A 23620-nucleotide genomic window follows, 5' to 3' on the forward strand; every position below is an offset into this window, starting at 1 on the left:
CCGCAGGCAACACACAGAGCAACTGCAGAGAGTGGGGGAGGAATAGAGAAGAGAGAGGAGAAATAGGGGGGACGCAGCCATGAGCTGGGGGGCAAAAAGATCAAATCATGGACAAATAGGATAACAAAGTGGTGGTTCCTATGTACTAAAAATACTGCAAAAGAGAAAAGGAATCAACCAATCAGAAAGCAGCTTTCATTCAAAAAATGGCAGCAGAGGAATGAGATCTGGAAGACTATTGGTTGCTATGGGCAATTGCTCCACTGTGATTAATCACCGCCAAGACGCTCATCTACAAGGTGGCGATATCCCATAAATGTTGACACAATCCCAGAAAAGTCATGAAAGCCCTTAATAGAAACTGCCGTTTAAAGGGGAGGTGGACGTTATGGGCAACTGCTTCACTTTCCCTTTATAAATCAGCCCAATTATGGTCATCTACAATGTGGAGGACATCCCGTAGACGATAATATGAAAGCCCCCCGAATAGAAACCGCTGCTTAAAGGGGGAGTCCTTTATATAGCAAGATTCCTTTAGTCCGGCATCAAGTGTCGGATTATCGGATGTTACGTTTCATGAGGTGAGATCTGCTCTCCGTCTTTTACTTAATCCCAACAAGAAGTTCGGTGATGAAAACAAGCACCAGATTATCAGATTTATTGGATGATAGGACTCCGGATTAAAGGAATTTTGCTGTTAAATTTTTTAGTACAAAAGACCTAAATGACAGAAATCACCTAAAGATCTAAACCTAGTGAAACACAAAGGGTTAAAAGTCAGGTCCTGAGCGCAGACCCCACTGAGGAAGCCGTCCTAAAATGAAACACGAAGCTGTTGCCCATAGCAACCGGGTCCACGCTCTCCGCCATTTTGTAAATGAAAGCAGCCTAGGTTACCGGGGGCAAATGCTAATATCCCCCCACCAGTCTCATATAATGGAGCACTATAGAAAGGATAATCTTCCCTAATATTGCGAGGATTTACAGGGAGCTGTAATGGCGGCCATGTTACCCAGAGGGTCAGAAACCACGACAGCTCTAGTGTCATCCACCAAGGAAAATACATAGAAAAATGGCGCCTTTATGGGGATGTGATACCATACGCCCCTCTTCTGGCACAGGAGCGCACTTAGTATAATGGGGGACACGTACAAAACTGGGGTGTCGCATATCATGGTCTTACTACATGTGTATACAAGTCCTGCGCTTTCAGACAGCGCCCAAAGGGGGCTACAGTCATTGTGCGTCCCCTAAAAACATGCTATTAAAGGGGTATAGTCTACTATATGAATTTAGGGTGCAAGTTCTCAGTTTAACAGTGCACCATATGGCGGCACAATGTCCGACTCATATGTATGAACCCTTGGGGCGACCAAAGAGCCTCGGCCCCTTTAACAAATGTAGCTTATGACGGATGACTGACATTTGGTCTGTATGACTCACAAAAAAAAATAAAAATAGAAAAAAAAAAAGGAAACTCCCCGTACAGTTTCTTCTTAAAAAGTCTAATTACAGCTTCTGTAATCGCTGGGTGGAGGAGGTCGGACACAGAGATCCAGGCTGGAGAAAATAAAAAATGAAGCAAAAAAAGAAAAAAAAAAATAATCAGTAAAACCTGGCATTAGGTTCTCCATGTTGAACTTGCGGCACGTCCTCATCAGCTGGGGTTTAGTGTACGTTCTCACGGAGTATTGTCACTGTGGACCTTCCGCCATGATACCCACCGGTGTAAATAACATTTTCACGTACCGCTCCTAGTCCCTGCCATTATGGATAGGAGAGAATCCGCCTTTGCATTGAGCATCATTGCAATTACAGTTAATAAATTGTAGAGAGGAAAAAAAATCCCAAAAAACTATTTTTTTTTAAATAAAATCTTAGCTACCCCTCTAAATATAAGCAAATTCTGCAAAGCTCCGATTCTTCACATTGATGTCAAAATTGTGCAATAAACTAATGTGCTGTCATCTTCTATGACAAAATCTATGGTTGCTGTCAGTGAATGGATGCACAATTTTTTTTTCTTTTCTTTGTCACAACCAGAGCTTGAAGATCTGCTGTGATCAAGTCCAACTGATGTAGGGGCACAATTCACTACAAGATAGCCCTCTGAAGGGCCAGGCCTCACACCATGGCTGCCGTTTAACCACACAGTATCTGAAAACCACAACAATATGCATTTTTACTGCAAATTTGCAGAAATTTCCATAAATGACCATCTCTGATTTGAAGGTAGATAGCAGCATTATTTGTTAAATCTGTACAGACATTTATGTTCCCATTCACTAACAGCAAGTAGAGATCTTGAAAATGCTGAGACAGTCTAACAATGTGTATTATAAGATTCCTAGTCCGCTGCATGAAGGTAAAGGGGCAGACAATGGCCGTGTGCGGGGCAGACAATGGCCGTGTGCGGGGCAGACAATGGCCGAGTGCGGGGCAGACAATGGCCGAGTGCGGGGCAGACAATGGCCGAGTGCGGGGCAGACAATGGCCGTGTGCGGGGCAGACAATGGCCGTGTGCGGGGCAGACAATGGCCGTGTGCGGGGCAGACAATGGCCGTGTGCGGGGCAGACAATGGCCGTGTGCGGGGCAGACAATGGCCGTGTGCGGGGCAGACAATGGCCGTGTGCGGGGCAGACAATGGCCGTGTGCGGGGCAGACAATGGCCGTGTGCGGGGCAGACAATGGCCGTGTGCGGGGCAGACAATGGCCGTGTGCGGGGCAGACAATGGCGGTGTGCGGGGCAGACAATGGCGGTGTGCGGGGCAGACAATGGCGGTGTGCGGGGCAGACAATGGCGGTGTGCGGGGCAGACAATGGCTGTGTGCGGGGCAGACAATGGCTGTGTGCGGGGCAGACAATGGCTGTGTGCGGGGCAGACAATGGCTGTGTGCGGGGCAGACAATGGCTGTGTGCGGGGCAGACAATGGCTGTGTGCGGGGCAGACAATGGCTGTGTGCGGGGCAGACAATGGCTGTGTGCGGGGCAGACAATGGCTGTGTGCGGGGCAGACAATGGCGGTGTGGGGCAGACAATGGCGGTGTGGGGCAGACAGTGGTAGTGTGTGGGGCAGACAATGGCGGTGTGGGGCAGACAATGGCGGTGTGTAGGGCAGGCAGCAGAGGTTTCTTGCTTCGACCTCCGCCAACAATGGCCACATCTGTTCCCAGCTGGTATCCCCTCCCCCCCAACATAAAAAAAATCTGCAAGAACACCACACCACCCTTCACTTTACAGAGTTTCCTAAAAGTGAAGTTCCACCTTGTATCCAAGGTATTTAATCCCGAGGCCACTACATGGAGGCATTTACGCCACTTTGTTTTTTTGTTTTGTGCAGTATAATAATACCATAGTTAATTAATCCTATGGGTTGGCAGAATAATACAATTACAAAAAAAGTTGCTTGAGATAAAGGGGTTGCTTAAGATTAGAAAAACAAATGTAGCCTTCTTCCAAAACCTGGAGCCATGTTATTTAAAAAAAACAAAACAAAAGTGAAAAACCTATTCCTAATATCTCACTTCTGTTCCCTTTGTCCAAAGCCTGAGGCTGCACTACTGAGATCGTGACAACACGATTGTGTGGATCTAAGTCACCAAATTCAGCACCAAGTCCTGTGCACCTGGCTGGGGGGTGCACATGCCTGGGGGGTGCACATGCCTGGAGTGCGCATGCCTGGAGTGCGCATGGCTGGGGTGCGCATGCCTGGGGGGTGCACATGGCTGGGGGGTGCACATGGCTGGGGGGTGCACATGGCTGGGGGGTGCACATGGCTGGGGGGTGCACATGGCTGGGGGGTGCGCTGGGCATGGAAAATACCAAGCTCATTACCCCACTTGTCTGGAAATAAAGGAGCTCGACCCCCCCAGGTCCCAACTGTCAGAAAAGCTTACCCATTATTTATCTAGAGACTACCAGCACCTTCATTGTATACTCAGGGCCAGGCTGCCGCTCAGATTAAGATAAGGCAGACATTGCATATATTTATGTTCACACCCATGTTCGGAGCTTAAAGATGAAGACACTTAAGGCAAATTACTTACATTGATTTTTACGTAAGTGGCTCTTAGCTTGCAGGACAGCCTATTTAAAGGGGTTCTATGGGACCATCAATGTAGGATCAGAGGAGGTCCAGCTACTAGGACCCCCACCAATCAGTACAATAAAGGGTCCGTGGCGCTTACATATCCTTCACTTCTTACCCACAGCAGCTCGTCCATACAGGTGGCCAGAGGCCCCCAACCAATCATCATTGGCTTTTCTCATGGTTAGGGTAACGCGGCGCTCTTATTTATAGGATATGGGTGCCAGACCTGCACGAGTCAAACATTTATGGCCATAAATATTGCAAAACTGAAAAAAAAAACACCGTTAAAAAGATTGACATGTTGAACATTGTGAATTTACGCTTGTCTAATTGAAGCAGCCCGATGTCCATATTTTACGAGTGACGCCCCAGAATTCCACATTCTCCTATTTCAGGCACAGCTGCTGACTTCCATACATGAGGGTAAAGAGCAGCGACAGCTGCCGGGTAACACGCCCTGTCTGTACTCAGTATGGACTTCTATAATCTGTGACTTATGGCGGGATTAATACACAAGTGATTGCAGACAATGCTCTCAGTATCCTGGCATGGCACTGAGTGGGAGAGGATTAATAAAATAAAAAAAAAAATGGTTCATCTTTGAGCACAATTTCACATCCCAGAATAACATTTCTATATTTCTGCATGTATAACTTCGGTGCCCAGCATTCAGCTGAAAAGGAGATTTGGGAGGAGCATCATGATGAGGGCAGCCCTGTCTGTCAGACTGTCTCAGCCAATAAGCACTGCTTAGACCATCCCCGGTGATGCTGATTGGCTGAGGGTACTAGACTGACCAATAGAAAGATCTCTCAACTGTTTATTTTAAATCTTTCCAGCTGGATGCCAGACAGTAGACACTACTGCTTTTGGGAGCTGTATAGGAGGTTCACTGTTATGAATGCTTGTACTAAAATACCAAATTATTTTCCCTTAGTTGATAAAAAAAAGTCCTGCCCAGAACATCTGTCAGTGGAGAATGTCACATTTACAACACACGCAATCCATGTTTTTTGTTTTTTTTATACAATTTATAATAAAACAAGAAGGTCACAATTGACAAAATCAGCAGAGAGTCCATGGCATGGAGTTCATTGCCTGCAGAGCATCTCAGCCGCCCTAGACAGTCCAAGCTCACGCAGAGCATCTCTGGATCCCAGAGTCCACGTGTAGAGAAGACCTTGCACATATGGAGCCCACACTCTGGTCATATTGTGGAGTTGTGCGGGCCAGCTCGTTGTTCTCGATACATGGGGTAGGATGATAACTGATCAGGGGACCAGTGCAGAACAGGAGATGGTGGATGGGGTCTATGGTACTATTTACTCTTCTTTTTCTCTTTCTTCTTTTTTAATAAAAGCTTCTTTTTCTTCATGAACATCTTCTGCTGCTTTTCATCCACCAGGTTCTCCCGTTCCTCTGTTTTAGGAATTGACAGCTCTGGTTTTGCCGGAGGCGTTTTCTGGCCAGGTTTTGCCAGAGAAGCTTTCTGCCAAGGTTTTGTCAGTAGGGCTTTGTTCCCTGGTTTTGCTGGAGAAGGTTTCTGCCAAGGTTTTGCTGGAGAAGTTTTCTTCCCTGGTTTTGCAGGAGAGGCTTTTTGCCCAGGATTTGACGGAGAAGCTTTCTGCCCAGGTTTTGCCGAAGGGGTTTTCTGCCCAGGTTTTGCCGAAGGGGTTTTCTGCCAAGGTTTTGCCGAAGGGGTTTTCTGCCAAGGTTTTGCCGAAGGGGTTTTCTGCCCAGGTTTTGCCGGAGAGGCTTTCTGCCCAGGTTTTGCCGGAGAGGCTTTCTGCCCAGGTTTTGCCGGAGAAGCTTTCTGCCCAGGTTTTGCCGGAGAGGCTTTCTGCCCAGGTTTTGCCGGATAAGCTTTCTGCCCAGGTTTTGCTGGAAGGGCTTTCTGCCCAGGTTTTGCCGAAGGGGTTTTCTGCCCAGGTTTTGCCGGAGAGGCTTTCTGCCCAGGTTTTGCCGAAGGGGTTTTCTGCCCAGGTTTTGCTGAAGATGCTATCTGCCCAGGTTTTGTCGGATGGGCTTTCTGCTTCTTCTTCAGTTCTTGGATGGCTGGTTTGGGGCTTGCACCCTTCTGTCCGGCTTCTTTCTTCTCTGGGTCACTTTGTTCAGTCCGATCAGCATTGGATTCTTCTGCCACATTAATGGAAAAGATAAAAGGAATTAGAAATTTGCAAAACAAACAGAAGAACAACCCATTCAAATGATGACATTTTAGCCTCTTTAGACTTTTTCATTCACTGAGAGACATGAATTAATGATTTGCAACTCTTTTCCGTTACACATTGGATAGATCCCTGGTTGCCTCATTGTCCAGAAGGATGGAATGAAAAAGCCCCAGTCACCAACACACACTGTCCCCTGTGACTGTTCCTGCAGACCTTTTGGTGGGGGAATCAGTGATCAGACTACTATTCTAAAACCTAGCAAAAAAAAGGGGAACAGCACAACACTTCTATATATACTTATCTTCGGGTGCAAGGCCCCAGGCAACCAGTCCAACGATTGCACCAAGTTTACAAAAGCTCAAAAAAAAAAGAGGCAGCACTCCATTCCTTTTGTGAAAAATGTGGAAGATTTAATCAACCCACCTCACTGGGCGACGTTTCGGCTCCATCTGAGCTTTTCTCAAGCAGTGGGTATCTCTACTTAGTGCTTATTTATACGTGTCTCAACAATCAATAATTCCTCCCAATTACAATTTACATTAAATAAAGTGCGTTTTACTAAATAGTGCATTATTCAGTACTCAGTTGTAGCTGCCTAGAGTGTTCATATACAAAGTGCTCGGTGCTTATATATATTAAAATATATCATCTCCTTGCCTCTCCGATCTCAGATCTTACTAACTTATTGATTCTTGCAATCGCTGTATTAACAATTTATTTACATTGATTATGTTAATCGTTTTTCCACCTACCACTTGGAGACATGTGGGCTCATGGAGGACGCCATGTACGCTGAACGGCGTTCATTGCACTCCACTGCGCATGACACAAACGCATCACCGCCTTGGAATGCAATCCTAACCAATAGGACGCCTTGTGTGGCAATTTTCTCTATGCGCAGTAGCGCAAATAGACGCCATGCTTGTTGTGGCATCATTATCACCGCACATACGATTTCAAAATAGGAAGTATCCATTATATACTCATTTGCTATTCAGGCCATATATAGAGAAATATACTTATTATTTAAGAATATGATAATTTATCCATAATTAGATGATTTTAACATATATTACCCATATTTTTTTCAGTATCATATTGTTGTCAGCCATATTATAAGTACTCATATCGGACCGGTATGGACTATTAAAGGTGCCACGGCATATCCTGACACCCCAGACGACACCTTACTCAGGTTGTCTCCGAGGGCCACATAGGATCACAATGCCACAAAGTGGTCCCTCCGGATCAAAATGTAACAATTGCGACACCTATAAGACAGCCTGCACCATTGTCCAAGTCCCTTATTAAATGATATTCACATGAAATGGTTTCTTTAAATGCTTAATCTTTTTATTTTTATCTATATTTAATCAATGATATATCAATTTATATAGCCAAATAGCATAAAGAGCATAGATAAAAAACAAAATTATATAGAAATTTTTTTTTTTTAAATAATACATGTAAATATAGAAGGCAAAATATATATAGTATAAATATCTTTATCCTCCACGATACAACATCTCTCCGGGGCAAGTTTCTTCACAATATTACATTTCTAAAAGGCAAAGAAAAACATTTTTTTATTTAAAAACATTAGGGTATATAATGACCGAATGGTTCTGTCATCAACTCAAGCTCAATTATAAACATAGTACAAGGTCCGTACATACCCCTCTATAACACCGTATGAATTTTAAAGTCCACATTTAATCCGTTTGGTTTAAGTGTTTTAAGCTCATAAATCCACTTAAGTTCCTTCCTTTTTAGAATTTGTTCTCTGTCCCCTCCTCAAATTTGGGACCACATCTATAATTTTGCACTTAAGGTCTTTTTCAGTGTGATTATGTTCCACAAAATGTTTGGGGACTGGGAGATCCATTTTTTTTTCTTTCTAATCGTATAACGATGTTGGTTCATCCTGACCTTGAATGAGCATGTCGTCTCCCCGATATACCAAAGATTACAGGGACAGATCAAACGGTATATCACATGATCAGTATCACACGTATGATATAAAGGAATATCTCACACTTTGCCAGTTTTCGGGTGCTCAAACTTAGAGCCCTTCATCATGTGAATACAATTCACACAATTGAGACAAGGAAAGCATCCTCTTTTCTTTTTGCCTGTTAATATTAATTGGGGATTCTTTTTCAAAGACCCTATGTCTGATTTCACTAGATAATCCCCTATATTTCTGCTTCTTTTATAGGAGTATAACGGTGGCATAACAAACTCATTGATTTCTGGGAGACATCTACCTAGCATAGACCACTATTCTAAAACCTAGCTATTGATGTAAAATCCAAGAAAACATGTTGAAGCTATACTTCAACACTTAAGTTGGCTGGGAGTTGCAGTACTACACAATCAGTGATATCTGCTCACCCATGGCACTGGACTAGCGCTCACCTTCTTTACTAGATGGGATGGTATTTGCAAACTTTCTAAGTTTGGCAATGAAGAACCCGTCCATGTTGTGGGTGTGAGGATAAAATCTGCGAGTCAGGCGCAGAGACTGGTGGAACCGCCTCTCCTTATATCTAAAGGAAGGAGTCAAAAGAAAATGTATTATAAAATCACGGCGCCCCCCCCCCCCCCCCGATAAATTTCATCACAGACCATAAGAATAGTCCATTAAAAACAGATCTAACAAGACACTTACTTAATAAATCCTTCTTTGCCAAAGTCCAGACCTGTTGGCACAAGTTTTACATTTCTTTTGTTCAAGGCATAATCCACCACGCACTCGTTCTCCTCCACCTGTAGGCACAAAATGGCAAACTCTTGGCATACTTGCATCCCAGTGCCACAATGGATCCAGCATGAGCAGCTCGGGAGGTCAGTGCCGGCTCTGGAAATGATTTCTGGAAGTCATAAGGCACAGCTGCAACCTGTGCTTGGCTGCAGCGCTTACAGGAGAAGAATGATGGGTTCTTCTATTCACCTTACCCCTGCAGCCAATCACAGGCAGCAGCGGTGCTGTGACTTCTGGAACTGGGGCAGATCTCCGGAGCTACGAGTATGACTTAGATTATTATTTTAAAGTCATTCAAGGCTGACTTTTTTCATTTCAGGTGTTCAACAACCCCTTTAAAATGTAAGTTATTGCTGTCTGCCATCAGCCATTCTGTAGGCTAGGGGAAGGGGTGACTAGTGTTTGACAATGGGATAAGGGACAGGAAGCAAAAAAAACAAAAAAAAACTAAACAAAATAGTATTAGACCAAAATGCAATGACACTTACTGTGATAGAGCAAGTACAGTAGACCAGGAATCCACCGCTTGTAGATTGGGCATCGAGAGAGTCGATGGCGCTCAGGATCAGCTCCTTCTGGATGTGTGCGCACCTCTGGATGTCCTGTGCATTCTGCATATACACGAGAACCATGTCAGACTATATATCATTACACAGAACTCCCTCCAACGTGTGGGGGTCCACCTATTGCAAACTACAACTCCTGACATGCTGAGAGTTGTAGTTGACAAGCTTTGGAGACCACTGACCTTTATAATATACAAGCATTAATCTACCCAGCCAATCTCTGATGACCACATGAGAGCCCCTTCCCCTAATGTCACCCACCTTGTTAGTTTTTACAGAAGGATCTTTGCTGATGATCCCAGTTCCGCTGCACGGAGCATCGAGGAGAACCCGATCAAATCCTCCGAGAACCTGAAAACAGAGGGAAAAAATAATCAATATCCATAAAATAGGGGAGAACGTCCCGACTGCTGAGGGTTTGACCTTTGGAACCCCCCAGGAATCCAGAGAAGAGACCCATGTGAATGGAGCCATTGTGGGCATGATCGGCTACCTCTCCATTCATAGCCCCGATTCTTGGGAATAATGAGGGTCGGACGGAAGGTGATTGGGAAGTTCTGCCATATCCATTAGCTATGGTATAACTACCAAACATGGTACAACCCTTTAAATCTCTGCAGAGGCATGATGGAAAGAGAAGGCGTTCACTATGCCACACAAACGTCTGTATCTAAGGGAATCTCAGCCACATTCGCCGTGATTGCCCGGGTACGGCTGCTGAGCCCGCACAATCTGGGATGATACACCCACACCCCCGTTTATAACCTTCGGCCCCCTCCGTGTCGTCTGCTGTTACTAACATTATGCAGAGCGGACGGTGGTGCGGAGCTCACTGATACCAGTGTGGTCCTATAATAGGAGCCACCGGGTAACAAGTCTGTTCATGACATTTCTTCCTCCTGAATCTTCCTCCATCACTGGTGAGTGATATTATTGAGAAGTGAAAGGAACGGAGCAACTCGGCCACGCAGTGGAGACCCTGTAACGTTACAAAGTGGGGGGCCGAGTGCTGAGGCGCAGAGGGCAGATAAGTCATCAATGCTCTGCTGACCCCGTAACTGACCAGACCTCCTCTGGTATCAGCACAAATACTGCGCCCCTGCCAGGAGCTTCATGGCAAGCAGCTGCGTGCAGCCGTACATCATCAAGCACAATGCCAAGCGTCGGATGGAGTGGTGTAAAGCCGCCACCACTGGACTCTGGAGGAGACGTGTTCTGTGCAGTGACGGATCACACTTCTCTGTCTGCGTCTGATGGAGGAATCTGGGTTTGGCGATTCCAGGAGGACGTTACCCCCTGACTGCATTGTGCCCCCTGTACAAATAGTGGAGGATAATGCGATGTGCTGTTATTGTTATCAGGGGCGGCCTCAGACTCTTAATTCCACTGACGGAAAATTTTAATGCTTCAGCACCAGACATTGGGGACAATTGTAGCTTCAGCTTTGTGGCCTCCCCTCGAACACTCTCGCACCCCTCCAATCTATTCTAAACTCTGCTGCCCGACTAATCCACCTGTCCCCCCGCTATTCTCCGGCCTCTCCCCTCTGTCAATCCCTTCACTGGCTCCTCATTACCCAGAGACTCCAGTACAAAACCCTAACCATGACATACAAAGCCATCCACAACCTGTCTCCTCCATACCATCTGTGACCTCGTCTCCCGGTACTTTCCTACACGCAACCTCCGATCCTCACAAGATCTCCTTCTCTACTCCCCTCTTATCTCCTCTTCCCACAATCGTATACAAGATTTCTCTCGCGTATCACCCCTACTCTGGAACCCTCTACCACAACACATCAGACTCTCGCCCACCATCGAAACCTTCAAAAAGAACCTGAAGACCCACCTCTTCCGACAAGCCTACAACCTGCAGTAACCACCGATCGACCAAACCGCTGCATGACCAGCTCTACCTTCACCTACTGTATCCTCACCCATCCCTTGTAGATTGTGAGCCTTCGCGGGCAGGGTCCTCACTCCTCCTGTACCAGTTGTGACTTGTATTGTCAAGATTATTGTACTTGTTTTTATTATGTATACCCCTCCTCACATGTAAAGCGCCATGGAATAAATGGCGCTATAACAATAAATAATAATAATAATAATAATAACAACAGTTTGGTGAAGACCCTGTTTTGTTCCCATTAATGTGCCCAGTGCACAAGCTCCATACAGACATGGAGGGGAGAACATGAGCGGCCGCACAGAGCCCGGACCTCAGCCCCATCCAACACCTAGACCAGAGATTGTGAGCCCGGACCCCCCAACATTGGGGTGTGACCTCACGAATGCTCTTCTGCATTAAGGGACTAAAGTTCCCACATACTTTAGTCTTTAAGGTGGGCACAGACATATTCACTTTATGGAGAAAAGTACATGATTTTGTAGGAGGAGATTAACCTATATTAATTAGGTTATTCTAACATGGCGAATGTTGACACCTGGTACGTGCCCCCCAATGATCGCTCTATGAAGCGGACGCTAGATAAGGGTCTTCTACACAACAATGTGCTGGTTACACAGGAAACAAAAATAGTTTCAGAGGAATAAACCCGCGAGATCATTGTTCTCTCACCCGCTGGGGATGGTTAAGCCCATCACCTCCAGATCGGTGGAGAACCCTCCTGTCTATGCCCCGTTGTGGAGACATTACAGGATGTTTCTCCCTCACCTCAGAAAGCTTCCGACCATCATAATTGCAGATTATACAGTTGGTGACTCCCAGCCTGTGCAGGTTTCCCACCACACTACGAAGACGCTCAGTGTTCATGTCATTGGCGACAATGACCCCCGTGTTCTTCATCAGTTGGGCTGTGGAGACGGTAACATCGTCAAATAACCGTGAAACCACCGAAAGGGAAGACCCCAGAATATACAACATATCCATAACCGAAGCCCCCCGCTTTACTCACCCATATAACTGGTCTTCCCACCAGGAGCGCAGCACATGTCCATGACACGTTCATTTTCTTGAGGTGCTAAAGCGATGACGGGTAAGAGACTGGAGGCTCCCTGAAGCATGTAATGCCCAGCCAGATACTCCGGAGTGGCCCCTGGAAGGAGAGGAAGCTTTATATACCCCATCCCAAGAAAGACAGCTAGACAGTGTACCCCAAACTCACCTATTGGCACAGAGGAATCATAGATGACCAACCCAGTCTTTGACCATTTGCCCAATGGGTCCAAATTGACGCCACGGTTGATAAGAGACTAAAAAGAAAGTAAGAACATGGAGCAGTATTATAGTAGTTATATTCTTGTACATAGGGGCAGTATTATAGTAGTTATATTCTTGTACATAGGAGCAGTATTATAATAGTTATATTCTTGTATATAGGAGCAGTATTATAGTAGTTATATTCTTGTACATAGGGGCAGTATTATAGTAGTTATATTCTTGTACATAGGGGCAGTATTACAGTAGTTATATTCTTGTACATAGGAGCAGTAATATAGTAGTTCTATTCTTGTACATAGGGGCAGTATTACAGTAGTTATATTCTTGTACATAGGAGCAGTATTATAGTAGTTATATTCTTGTACATAGGGGCAGTATTATAGTAGTTATATTCTTGTACATAGGAGCAGTATTATAGTAGTTATATTCTTGTACATAGGGGCAGTATTATAGTAGTTATATTCTTGTACATAGGAGCAGTATTATAATAGTTATATTCTTGTATATAGGAGCAGTATTATAGTAGTTATATTCTTGTACATAGGGGCAGTATTACAGTAGTTATATTCTTGTACATAGGAGCAGTAATATAGTAGTTCTATTCTTGTACATAGGGGCAGTATTACAGTAGTTATATTCTTGTACATAGGAGCAGTATTATAGTAGTTATATTCTTGTACATAGGGGCAGTATTATAGTAGTTATATTCTTGTACATAGGAGCAGTATTATAGTAGTTATATTCTTGTACATAGGGGCAGTATTATAGTAGTTATATTCTTGTACATAGGAGCAGTATTATAGTAGTTATATTCTTGTATATAGGGGCAGTATTATAGTAGTTATATTCTTGTACATAGGGGGCAGTATTATAGTAGTTATATTCTTGTACATAGGAGCAGTATTATAGTAGTTATATTCTTGTACATAGGAGCAGTATTATAGTAGTTATATTCTTGTACATAGGAGCAGTATTATAGTAGTTATATTCTTGTACATAGGAGCAGTATTATAGTAGTTATATTCCTGTACATAGGAGCAGTATTATAGTAGTCATATTCTTGTACATAGGAGCAGTATTATAATTATATTCTTGTACATAGGAGCAGTATTATAGTAGTTATATTCTTGTACATGGGGCAGTATTATAGTAGTTATATTCTTGTACATAGGAGCTTTATTATAGTAGTTATATTCTTGTACATAGGGACAGTATTATAGTAGTTATATTATTATACATAGGAGCAGTATTATAGTAGTTATATTCTTGCACATAGGGGCAGTATTATAGTAGTTATATTCTTGTACATAGGGGCAGTATTATAGTAGTTATATTCTTGTACATAGGGGGCAGTATTATAGTAGTTATATTCTTGTACATAGGAGCAGTATTATAGTAGTTATATTCTTGTACATAGGGGGCAGTATTATAGTAGTTATACTCTTGTACATAGGAGCAGTATTATAGTAGTTATATTCTTGTACATAGTGGCAGTATTATAGTAGTTATATTCTTGTACATAGTGGCAGTATTATAGTAGTTATATTCTTGTACATAGTGGCAGTATTATAGTAGTTATATTCTTGTACATAGTGGCAGTATTATAGTAGTTATATTCTTGTACATAGTGGCAGTATTATAGCAGCTACATATGTAGATAATACACGATAAATGTTAAATATGAGATGAGGAGGTGGTTATACCTGTGCCAGGTCACGTCTTCTGGTCTTCAACGTGTTTGTTCTGATGGTTACTGGACGTTGAACCTCACAGGATTCCAGAAAGTCTACTAACTTTAAAAGAAGAAAGAGAAGTAATATTTGGTGCAGAAGACATTGTCCAGGACATCACTTCTTGCATTTTACAGCATTTCGATATAACTAAATCTTAATGGTAAATCTCACCTCTGACACTGGAAACAGGTCACTGAGCATTTCGATCATGTAGTCTCCATAACTGTAGTAGGTAGCGAGATCCCGCCGCAGCACAGTGATGTATTCCTTCCTCGTATGCTGTCCCCCTCGCTTGGCAAAATCTTGCAAAACAGCTACGATATCCTTAATCCGTTCTTGCACACTGGTGAGGTCCAGATGTGTGGAGACTAAATAGTGATGTAAGGAGGTGGACACGACATTGACGACATACTACTTATGTGTATGACGGAAGGAAAGACATACTTCTGACTAAAACCCCAATATGAACTACACCCCTAAATAGAGACCATCACAAACAAGGATACGTTCTTGCTCCATTTCCTCTGCAGTTGGCAGGGTAAAATGCTCATCACTGTCTACATTGAGCTGAATGTCTTCTTCATCCTCTGTCTCCTTCTCCCTGTATGGAATGAGACCATTTTATAAGCAATTGATTGGTTTAGTGAATGACATAGCGGAGCAACACCATGAAGCAGAGGGAAGAAAAGGAAAGGCAGTGACCTTCACTACAGAACAGGAGGCAGAGAAGGAAGAGCAGGGAGCAGGAGGCAGAGAAGGAAGAGCAGGGAGCAGGAGGCAGAGCAGGAAGAGCAGGGAGCATCACTACGCAACAGGAGGCAGAGAAGGAAGAGCAGGAATCACCAATACGGAGGCAGAGAAGGGCAGGGAGCAACACCAACGAAGGGCAGGGAGCATCACTATGGAGCAGGGGGCAGAGAAGGAAGGGCAGGGAGCATCACTATGGAGCAGGAGGCAGAGAGCATCACTATGGAGACGAGGGAGGGAGGGAAGGAACAGCAGGAAGCAATGTTATGGAGCAACACCAAGGAAGGGCAGGGATCATCACTACGGAACAGGAGGCAGAGAAGGAAGGCTATGGAGCAAGGGGAAGAAGCATCACCACAGATCAGGGGGAAGAAAAGGAAGGGCAGGGCAGGAAGTATCACTACAGAGCAGAGGGAAGAGAATGAAGGGCAGGGAGCATCACGACAGAGCAGGAGGAAGAGAAGGAGGGCTATGGAGCAGGGGGAAAAGAAGGAAGGGCAGGAAGCATCACTATGGAGCAGAGGGAGAGAAGGAAGAGCATGTAGCAACACCACTGAGCAGAGGGAAGAAAAGGAAAGGCAGGGAGCATTACTACAGAGCAGAGGGAAGAGAATGAAGGGCAGGGAGCATCACTACAGAGCAGGAGGAAGAGAAGGAAGGGCAGGAAGCTTGAATATGGAGCAGAGGGAGAGAAGGAACAGCAGGGAGCAACACCAAGGAAGGGCAGGGATCATCACTACGGAGCAGGAAAAAGAGAAGAAAGGCTAAGGAGCAGGTGAAGAGAAGGAAGGGCAGAAAACATCACTAGGGAGCATTACTATGGAGCAGGAGGCAGAGAAGGAAGGGCAGAGAGCATCACTATGGAACAGGAGGCAGCGAAGGAAGGGCAGGGATCATCACTACAGAGCAGGAAAAAGAGAAGAAAGGCTAAGGAGCAGGTGAAGAGAAGGAAGGGCAGAAAACATCACTAGGGAGCATTACTATGGAGCAGGAGGCAGAGAAGGAAGGGCAGAGAGCATCACTATGGAACAGGAGGCAGCGAAGGAAGGGCAGGGAGCATCACTACAGAGCAGGAGGTAGAGAAGGAAGGGCAGGGAGCAGAACAGTCTATAGGTTACCAAATTTGCTATTTTTACCTTTTACTCTTTTTCTTCTGTTTTTCAGCAGCTTTCTCAATTGGGAGAAGCTATAACAAGAAGGGAAATCACAGAGTGAATATATGAAATACAAACGAACATATGAAGAGTAAAGCAGGTGAAGAAGACAAGATGCTGAAGGACCTACATCACCACCATCATCATCCTCATCCTCCGAGGAAGCGCCAAAGTCATCCTGTAGGTCATCATCACTGTCAGAAAGCTCCAGCTCTTCAGCAGGTTCATCATTTCCACTCTCTTCATCATCATCATCATCATCTACTAGTTTTACAGGTTTCTCATCTCCGCTGTCCATCTCTTGATCACTGAAATCTTCATCCTCTTCCTCATCATCATCACTGTTCTTCTTTGCTCTCTTAACAGGTTTTAGCCACTCTGCGTTCTCATCGCTGAATCCTGACAGTTTCTTCTTCCCTTTCTGGACGGCTTGCGCATTACCTAAGGAACAGTGAGATGTCAGCGGCGATAACGTGCAAGACGCGAGTGCAGCCGGGACGCAGCTGGTGACTTCTTACCATTCTGCTTTACTTCTGGTTTACTCAACTTTACTTTCTTTTCTTCCACTTGCCGCCTTTTTGCTGCTCTGTGATGGGGATTAGAATAAGACGAATAATAAATCTAATAAAAAGGACCACAAGTCACACGCGGAAGACCCCCACAAGTCACACGCGGCAGACCCTCACCTCTTTCTGCTGCGGCTGGACAGGCGTTTTACTTCGGAGTCTATTTAAAAAAAATGGAAATCAACTGACTTTATCAATATTAGAAAATGCTTAAACAAGGAATATCAACATCAGAATCTATTAAAAATAAAAATCAGGATGAATAAAGGCTTTTGTAAATCTCCGCTTGCAGTCAGTGAATGAAACCACACACAATTATCTTACACCTCTCAGTCCACATTTGGGGCGTCCAGACACTCAGAATGGGAGGTGCGAGATCGCTTTTAGCTTGTTATATGTACAGATCATTAAATAATTGTCTCATATTGGCAACTAGCCAGAGCAGCTCTTCCCCCTACACCGTGGACTGGCCGGGCTCTGCAGCTCAGCTCCTATTACAGTCACTGTGATCTGAGCTGCAGTACCCCAGAATGGCCACTACACGGTGTACGGATCGGTGCATTTCCCGGGGCGCTCACTGCACTCTCTCCATACACCCACAGGACAGCTGATGGATCGGATTGCCGGGAATTGGACTTGCACCGATATATTAATGTGTTCTCCATCAATTTCTCAGTCCTGGACAACCCCTTTAATTAAGGTCCAGCACAGGTCTCATTCGCCGACACAGTGGTCCTAATGGGGGCATGTAGTAGATTTCACCCCCTTGCTCCTAACACACACTAGGCGTGTTGCTCATATGTTGCACTTACCACCGTCGCTCAGGATCTTGCTCAGCTCCTTTTCGGCTCCCGGTTGCTTTCTTGATTTCCTGCCGGGTCCTCGGGGCACTTTATTGAGCGGGTCTAACTTCCTTCCCATGATGAAATTTTAGGGATACGGCAGAGGTGTTTTATAAGCGACTGTGAGAGGAACAGAGAACGAATTTCAGGTCAAAGCAAAAGTACAAAACAACATTTTTATTGGGCTTTTAGTAACCCCTTCCCGTTGCAGCGGTAAGCCACTTAAAATGCAGCTGTTACTTTCTGCCGTTGACATTTAAGGCATGTTGTCCAGGTGGCTATTGCCCACCCGCAGAGCAATCGCGGGGAGCCGATGGACTGCCACAGACTGGGCCTCATAGGAGACTGGGATTTTACTTATATATTGCAATATACAGTAGCTGTAATGTAGTATAGTAGTATATAGCACAAGTGATCGAACAATCACAGGTTCAAATCTTCTAAGGGAGGAATGAACAAAAAAATATGCAAAAAAAAAATAAATTAAATATTAAAAAAATAAATAAACAAACATAGAAATGATTCCCTTTTCCTCCATTAAAAATAAACATAAAAATATAGTATATTGTTGCATCTCTAAAAGTCTGATTTATCAAAACATAACATTATTGTAAAGTTATGGCTCTTAAAAAAAAATTGCATACTGGCCGTGCCAGAAAAGGGATAAAAGTGTATTATTGACATAGACATTTATAGCATAATAGAATACCCCTAATGTAGACCCCCTCACCGGACTATTGACGTGAATACTGGATGCTGCGTCCAGGCTCAGAATAAATCTAGAGGCAGTCACAAGTGTGTGCACCGGCGTCTATACATTGTGAGCCTGCAAGCCGGAGCTGTCAGTCTCCTCTCCCAGGTACAAGTGCGATCTATGCAGCATCTAACACCATTCTGCTGGTGCAGACCAAATAAATGTCTGAGTGCAGCTCTGGAGTATAATACAGGATGTAACTCAGGATCAGTAATGTAATGTATGTACACAGTGACTGCACCAGCAGAATAGTGAGTGCAGCTCTGGAGTATAATACAGGATGTAACTCAGGATCAGTAATGTAATGTATGTACACAGTGACTGCTCCAGCAGAATAGTGAGTGCAGCTCTGGAGTATAATACAGGATGTAACTCAGGATCAGTAATGTAATGTGTGTACACAGTGACTGCACCAGCAGAATAGTGAGTGCAGCTCTGGAGTATAATACAGGATATAACTCAGGATCAGTAATGTAATGTATGTACACAGTGACTGCACCAGCAGAATAGTGAGTGCAGCTCTGGGGTATAATACAGGATGTAACTCAGGATCAGTAATGTAATGTATGTACACAGTGACTGCACCAGCAGAATAGTGAGTGCAGCTCTGGAGTATAATACAGGATGTAACTCAGGATCAGTAATGTATGTATGTACACAGTGACTGCACCAGCAGAATAGTGAGTGCAGCTCTGGAGTATAATACAGGTTGTAACTCAGGATCAGTAATGTAATGTATGTACACAGTGACTGCACCAGCAGAATAGTGAGTGCAGCTCTGGAGTATAATACAGGATGTAACTCAGGATCAGTAATGTAATGTATGTACACAGTGACTGCACCAGCAGAATAGTGAGTGCAGCTCTGGAGTATAATACAGGATGTAACTCAGGATCAGTAATGTAATGTATGTACACAGTGACTGCACCAGCAGAATAGTGAGTGCAGCTCTGGAGTATAATACAGGATGTAACTCAGGATCAGTAATGTAATGTATGTACACAGTGACTGCACCAGCAGAATAGTGAGTGCAGCTCTGGAGTATAATACAGGATGTAACTCAGGATCAGTAATGTATGTATGTACACAGTGACTGCACCAGCAGAATAGTGAGTGCAGCTCTGGAGTATAATACAGGATGTAACTCAGGATCAGTAATGTAATGTATGTACACAGTGACTGCACCAGCAGAATAGTGAGTGCAGCTCTGGAGTATAATACAGGTTGTAACTCAGGATCAGTAATGTAATGTATGTACACAGTGACTGCACCAGCAGAATAGTGAGTGCAGCTCTGGAGTATAATACAGGATGTAACTCAGGATCAGTAATGTAATGTATGTACACAGTGTCTGCACCAGCAGAATAGTGAGTGCAGCTCTGGGGTATAATACAGGATGTAACTCAGGATCAGTAATGTAATGTATGTACACAGTGACTGCACCAGCAGAATAGTGAGTGCAGCTCTGGGGTATAATACAGGATGTAACTCAGGATCAGTAATGTAATGTATGTACACAGTGTCTGCACCAGCAGAATAGTGAGTGCAGCTCTGGGGTATAATACAGGAGGTAACTCAGGATCAGTAATGTAATGTATGTACACAGTGACTGCACCAGCAGAATAGTGAGTGCAGCTCTGGAGTAGAATACAGGTTGTAACTTAGGATCAGTAATGTAATGTATGTACACAGTGACTGCACCAGCAGAATAGTGAGTGCAGCTCTGGGGTATAATACAGGATGTAACTCAGGATCAGTAATGTAATGTATGTACAGTGACTGCACCAGCAGAATAGTGAGTGCAGCTCTGGAGTATAATACAGGATGTAACTCGGGATCAGTAATGTAATGTATGTACACAGTGACTGCACCAGCAGAATAGTGAGTGCAGCTCTGGGGTATAATACAGGATGTAACTCAGGATCAGTAATGTAATGTAGGTGTTGAGGAGAGCCATAAGATCAAATACTTAATTAACCTCAACACATAAGACATAAGGTAATTGAGAGAAGCAACCCATAACATGTATTGTTAATGGTGGCCCAGAGCCATGTGCTAAATGTAATAGCTGCCATTTTGTTGATGGCAAATGTGTTAATTGTACCAGCAGCCATTTTGTGGATGGCAAATGTAATTCTGTAGCAACTGGACTAAAATATAACTTTTAATGTATACAATTTAAAAAAAGACTAACAGTGAAAACTTCACCACGTGATATGAACATACAGGGGACTTAAAAAAAGGGGGGATAGGCGTACCCCCTCAGGACACAAAAGGTACGTAGGAATAAACGAATATGAATGTGCTGATCCGTTCATATAGAGATCCAGCAACATGCACTGGTAACATGCGGTGAGAATAGCAATGCTAATGAGTCGAGCAGGCTCAAGTATCTGTGCACATTGGTGAAATATGTAATGTCTTATAATAAGTCACCATAGGGTTCCAGACCCCAATTGTCTTTGTACACACACAGTACCTATAACCAAAATGCTCATTCAGTCCTTTCAGACTAACGACCTAGCTATATGCTTTAAACCAGATGCAATCATAAATTCAGCAGCAAAGAAAACATGTTGCTGACTATAATAATCAAAACAATGCATGCATATTGTGGAATACTTGTATACCCATCTCATGGGTTTCCACCCATACCGCAGCAATATGATACTTCTAGTCAGTCACAATGTGCATATAAACATAGCGCCTATATTACAGGCGACTTGGAATAATCTCACCCATTCCATGTGTTATGGAGAGAGAATATGTAGGTGGCAGATAGCGTCTCCCGACGCGTTTCGTCCTATCCAGGACTCATCAGGGGAATGACAGGGAACCTGCAGAGCTGCGTTACCTAACGTCCGCTTGTGCCTCCCTTATATGCGGTATGATAGGGACCGCGATACACGGCACGCTGTTCTCGGCGTGCGCGCCGCTTCCGGTCCTCATGACCTCACTTCCGGTTTTGTTTGTGCATAGTTTGCGCATGCGCTGGCTTGGAACGCATCAGCGCCCCGCAATGAAACGCAAACATGATGTATTCTAATTATCATCCTAAAAGATGACCCGGGGCTTATTATAATGAGGACATAATTCTTGAAGGTAGAGCTCTCCATAAATGTGATTGCGGAGGAGTTTTACCCGTGAGGTTGTACATAGAGTATACATTATCAAAATTGAGACAACCTCACTTATTGGAATCAACTTGTTTTTACAAAAATTATGCAAAGTTGTTCCATTAATCCATGGGCATGGTCCGGTTTTTTACCCCGGTGCTAGACAAGTAGTTAAAGAATCGGGTAGAGAGGCCAAAATTAGAGGCAAAAAAAAAGGAAAAAAAAGAACGTAAAAATACCACACAACACGTTTTTGAAGGAAATTCCAATTTGGAAAAATGATGAGCATTTAGAGAAAAGAAATTTTACGACTAGTATAAATTCGTAATCAGGGACACCACGGACCTGTTTAAAGCCTGTACGCCCTATGAGGCCAGCTGCTCTGCTGTGCCCTACCTAACGCGGAGGTTGGCACCTCTACAGAACCTGCGCAAATGGCGCCCCCACTCGACGACGGCTATCCCTATCTATTCATCCCTACATGACCCTAAAAGTAGGGGGACAGGGGAGGTATGTAGTGCCTGAAGAGGATGTGGGGAATGAAAAGTGGGTGGCCACTGAGTTGATATTAACTAAACGTATGCCGTATAATAAACCTATAGAGAACTGCAACTTCTATGCTGTAATGCCTTTTTGCTGATATCCTACCTATAGCAGGGGTAGGCCCCCTAAGAAGTATACGTTTGGTGGCGCCCCCACTCCTCGGCGGCTTACCCTATGTTATCTCTGTTACCACCTAACTATTCAAAGGTGGAAAAAGAATTGTAAAACAATATAGGGATATGGGAGTTGAAAGGGGAGGGTTTAGGGTTTGGGGGGAGGAGACTGGGACTTATGCTGATTTAACCGTTGGAATACTTGCTAAGTTTACAAAAAACAGCCATATGACAGTTGCTCGTTTAGGCCATAGGGCTGTGTGGTTTTCAAGTTGAAGATCCATCTGCATTCTTTTTGCAGAATTTGTTTGTCCCAGTCGCCCCCCCTGGGTGATGGTACAATTTTGTCGATCCCGACAAATTTAATTTTCTTGGGGTCACCATTATATGTATTCATGTGATTCGCCACCGGGGTATCCCTTTTATTAAGGATATCCCGGACATGTTCGCGAATCCTTCTGCGGAATTCCCTTTTGGTTTTCCCCACGTACTCCATTCCGCACACACAGGTGGCCTTGTAGACAATCCCCTTAGTGCGACAGTTGATGAAGTGTCGGATGGAGTACGAGGTACCGCTGACATTGCCGCAGAAGGACCTGCTAGGAAGAATAGAGTCGCAAGCCCTACACCTCCCGCATTTGAAGCAACCTGTAGTTCGATTTGTCAAAAAATTGCCAGTCCCGATTGGACTGAAAGTGACTGTGGACAAGACGGTCACCTAGGGATCTTCCCCTTCTGTATGTGATCTGTGGTATTTCTGGGAGGAACTCCTTGATGTCATTGTCCATTGCTAGAACAGACCAATGTCGTTGCAAAATGGTTCTGATGTGATTAGCCCCATTCGAATACCTTGTGATGAAGCGAACCTTAGTGTCGGATTCTTCCCTCATTCTGGGCACCAATAATTCCCTCCTGTCTCTTGCTACAGATTCTTTGTAGGCCTTTTTCAAAATACTTTGAGGATACCCCCTTTCCAAAAATCTCATTTGTAAATCGTTGGCCTGTTCTTGGAATGTTTCAGGTTGTGAACAGTTTCTACGCATACGTAAGTATTGCCCTTTCGGTATCCCTCTCTTGAGAGGGACAGGGTGGTTACTCTCCCATCTCAAAAGGGAGTTGGTTGAAGTGCTCTTCCTGTGTGTTCTTGTTGCTAGAGCTCCGCTAGAGGTTTTTTCAATGCAGATATCTAGAAAGGACAATTTAGTGGGGTTCACTTCATACGTAAAGCTGAGGCCTATGGTGTTTGTATTCAGGCCTTCAACAAATGAGCCAAACTCCAA

The 23620-nt window shown here is 44.2% G+C and overlaps 1 protein-coding gene across 3 annotated transcripts in view; it reads right to left on the reverse strand.

The window, feature by feature from the left end:
• Positions 1-5115: 5115 nt before the first annotated feature.
• NOP2 (NOP2 nucleolar protein) overlaps positions 5116-23620 on the reverse strand; it is a 31895-nt gene continuing 13390 nt past the window's right edge. The window contains exons 2-17 of one of the 3 annotated variants that reach the window (XM_077258223.1): positions 17785-17934; positions 17093-17132; positions 16925-16992; positions 16537-16847; positions 16389-16438; positions 15012-15106; positions 14677-14873; positions 14476-14565; positions 12717-12804; positions 12507-12647; positions 12266-12405; positions 9854-9943; positions 9515-9637; positions 8934-9031; positions 8681-8811; positions 5116-6227 (exon numbers count right to left, since the gene is read on the reverse strand). In XM_077258223.1, coding sequence (XP_077114338.1) covers positions 5410-6227; positions 8681-8811; positions 8934-9031; positions 9515-9637; positions 9854-9943; positions 12266-12405; positions 12507-12647; positions 12717-12804; positions 14476-14565; positions 14677-14873; positions 15012-15106; positions 16389-16438; positions 16537-16847; positions 16925-16992; positions 17093-17132; positions 17785-17893 — 2589 coding nt within the window. In that variant the 5' untranslated portion in view covers positions 17894-17934 and the 3' untranslated portion in view covers positions 5116-5409. The remainder of the gene's footprint in view (positions 6228-8680; positions 8812-8933; positions 9032-9514; positions 9638-9853; positions 9944-12265; positions 12406-12506; positions 12648-12716; positions 12805-14475; positions 14566-14676; positions 14874-15011; positions 15107-16388; positions 16439-16536; positions 16848-16924; positions 16993-17092; positions 17133-17784; positions 17935-23620) is intronic. The other 2 variants (XM_077258225.1, XM_077258224.1) reach the window with 2 other exon arrangements.

Source organism: Ranitomeya variabilis, chromosome 4, assembly GCF_051348905.1.
Source record: "Ranitomeya variabilis isolate aRanVar5 chromosome 4, aRanVar5.hap1, whole genome shotgun sequence".
In the NCBI taxonomy this organism is placed as follows: Eukaryota; Metazoa; Chordata; class Amphibia; order Anura; family Dendrobatidae; genus Ranitomeya; species Ranitomeya variabilis.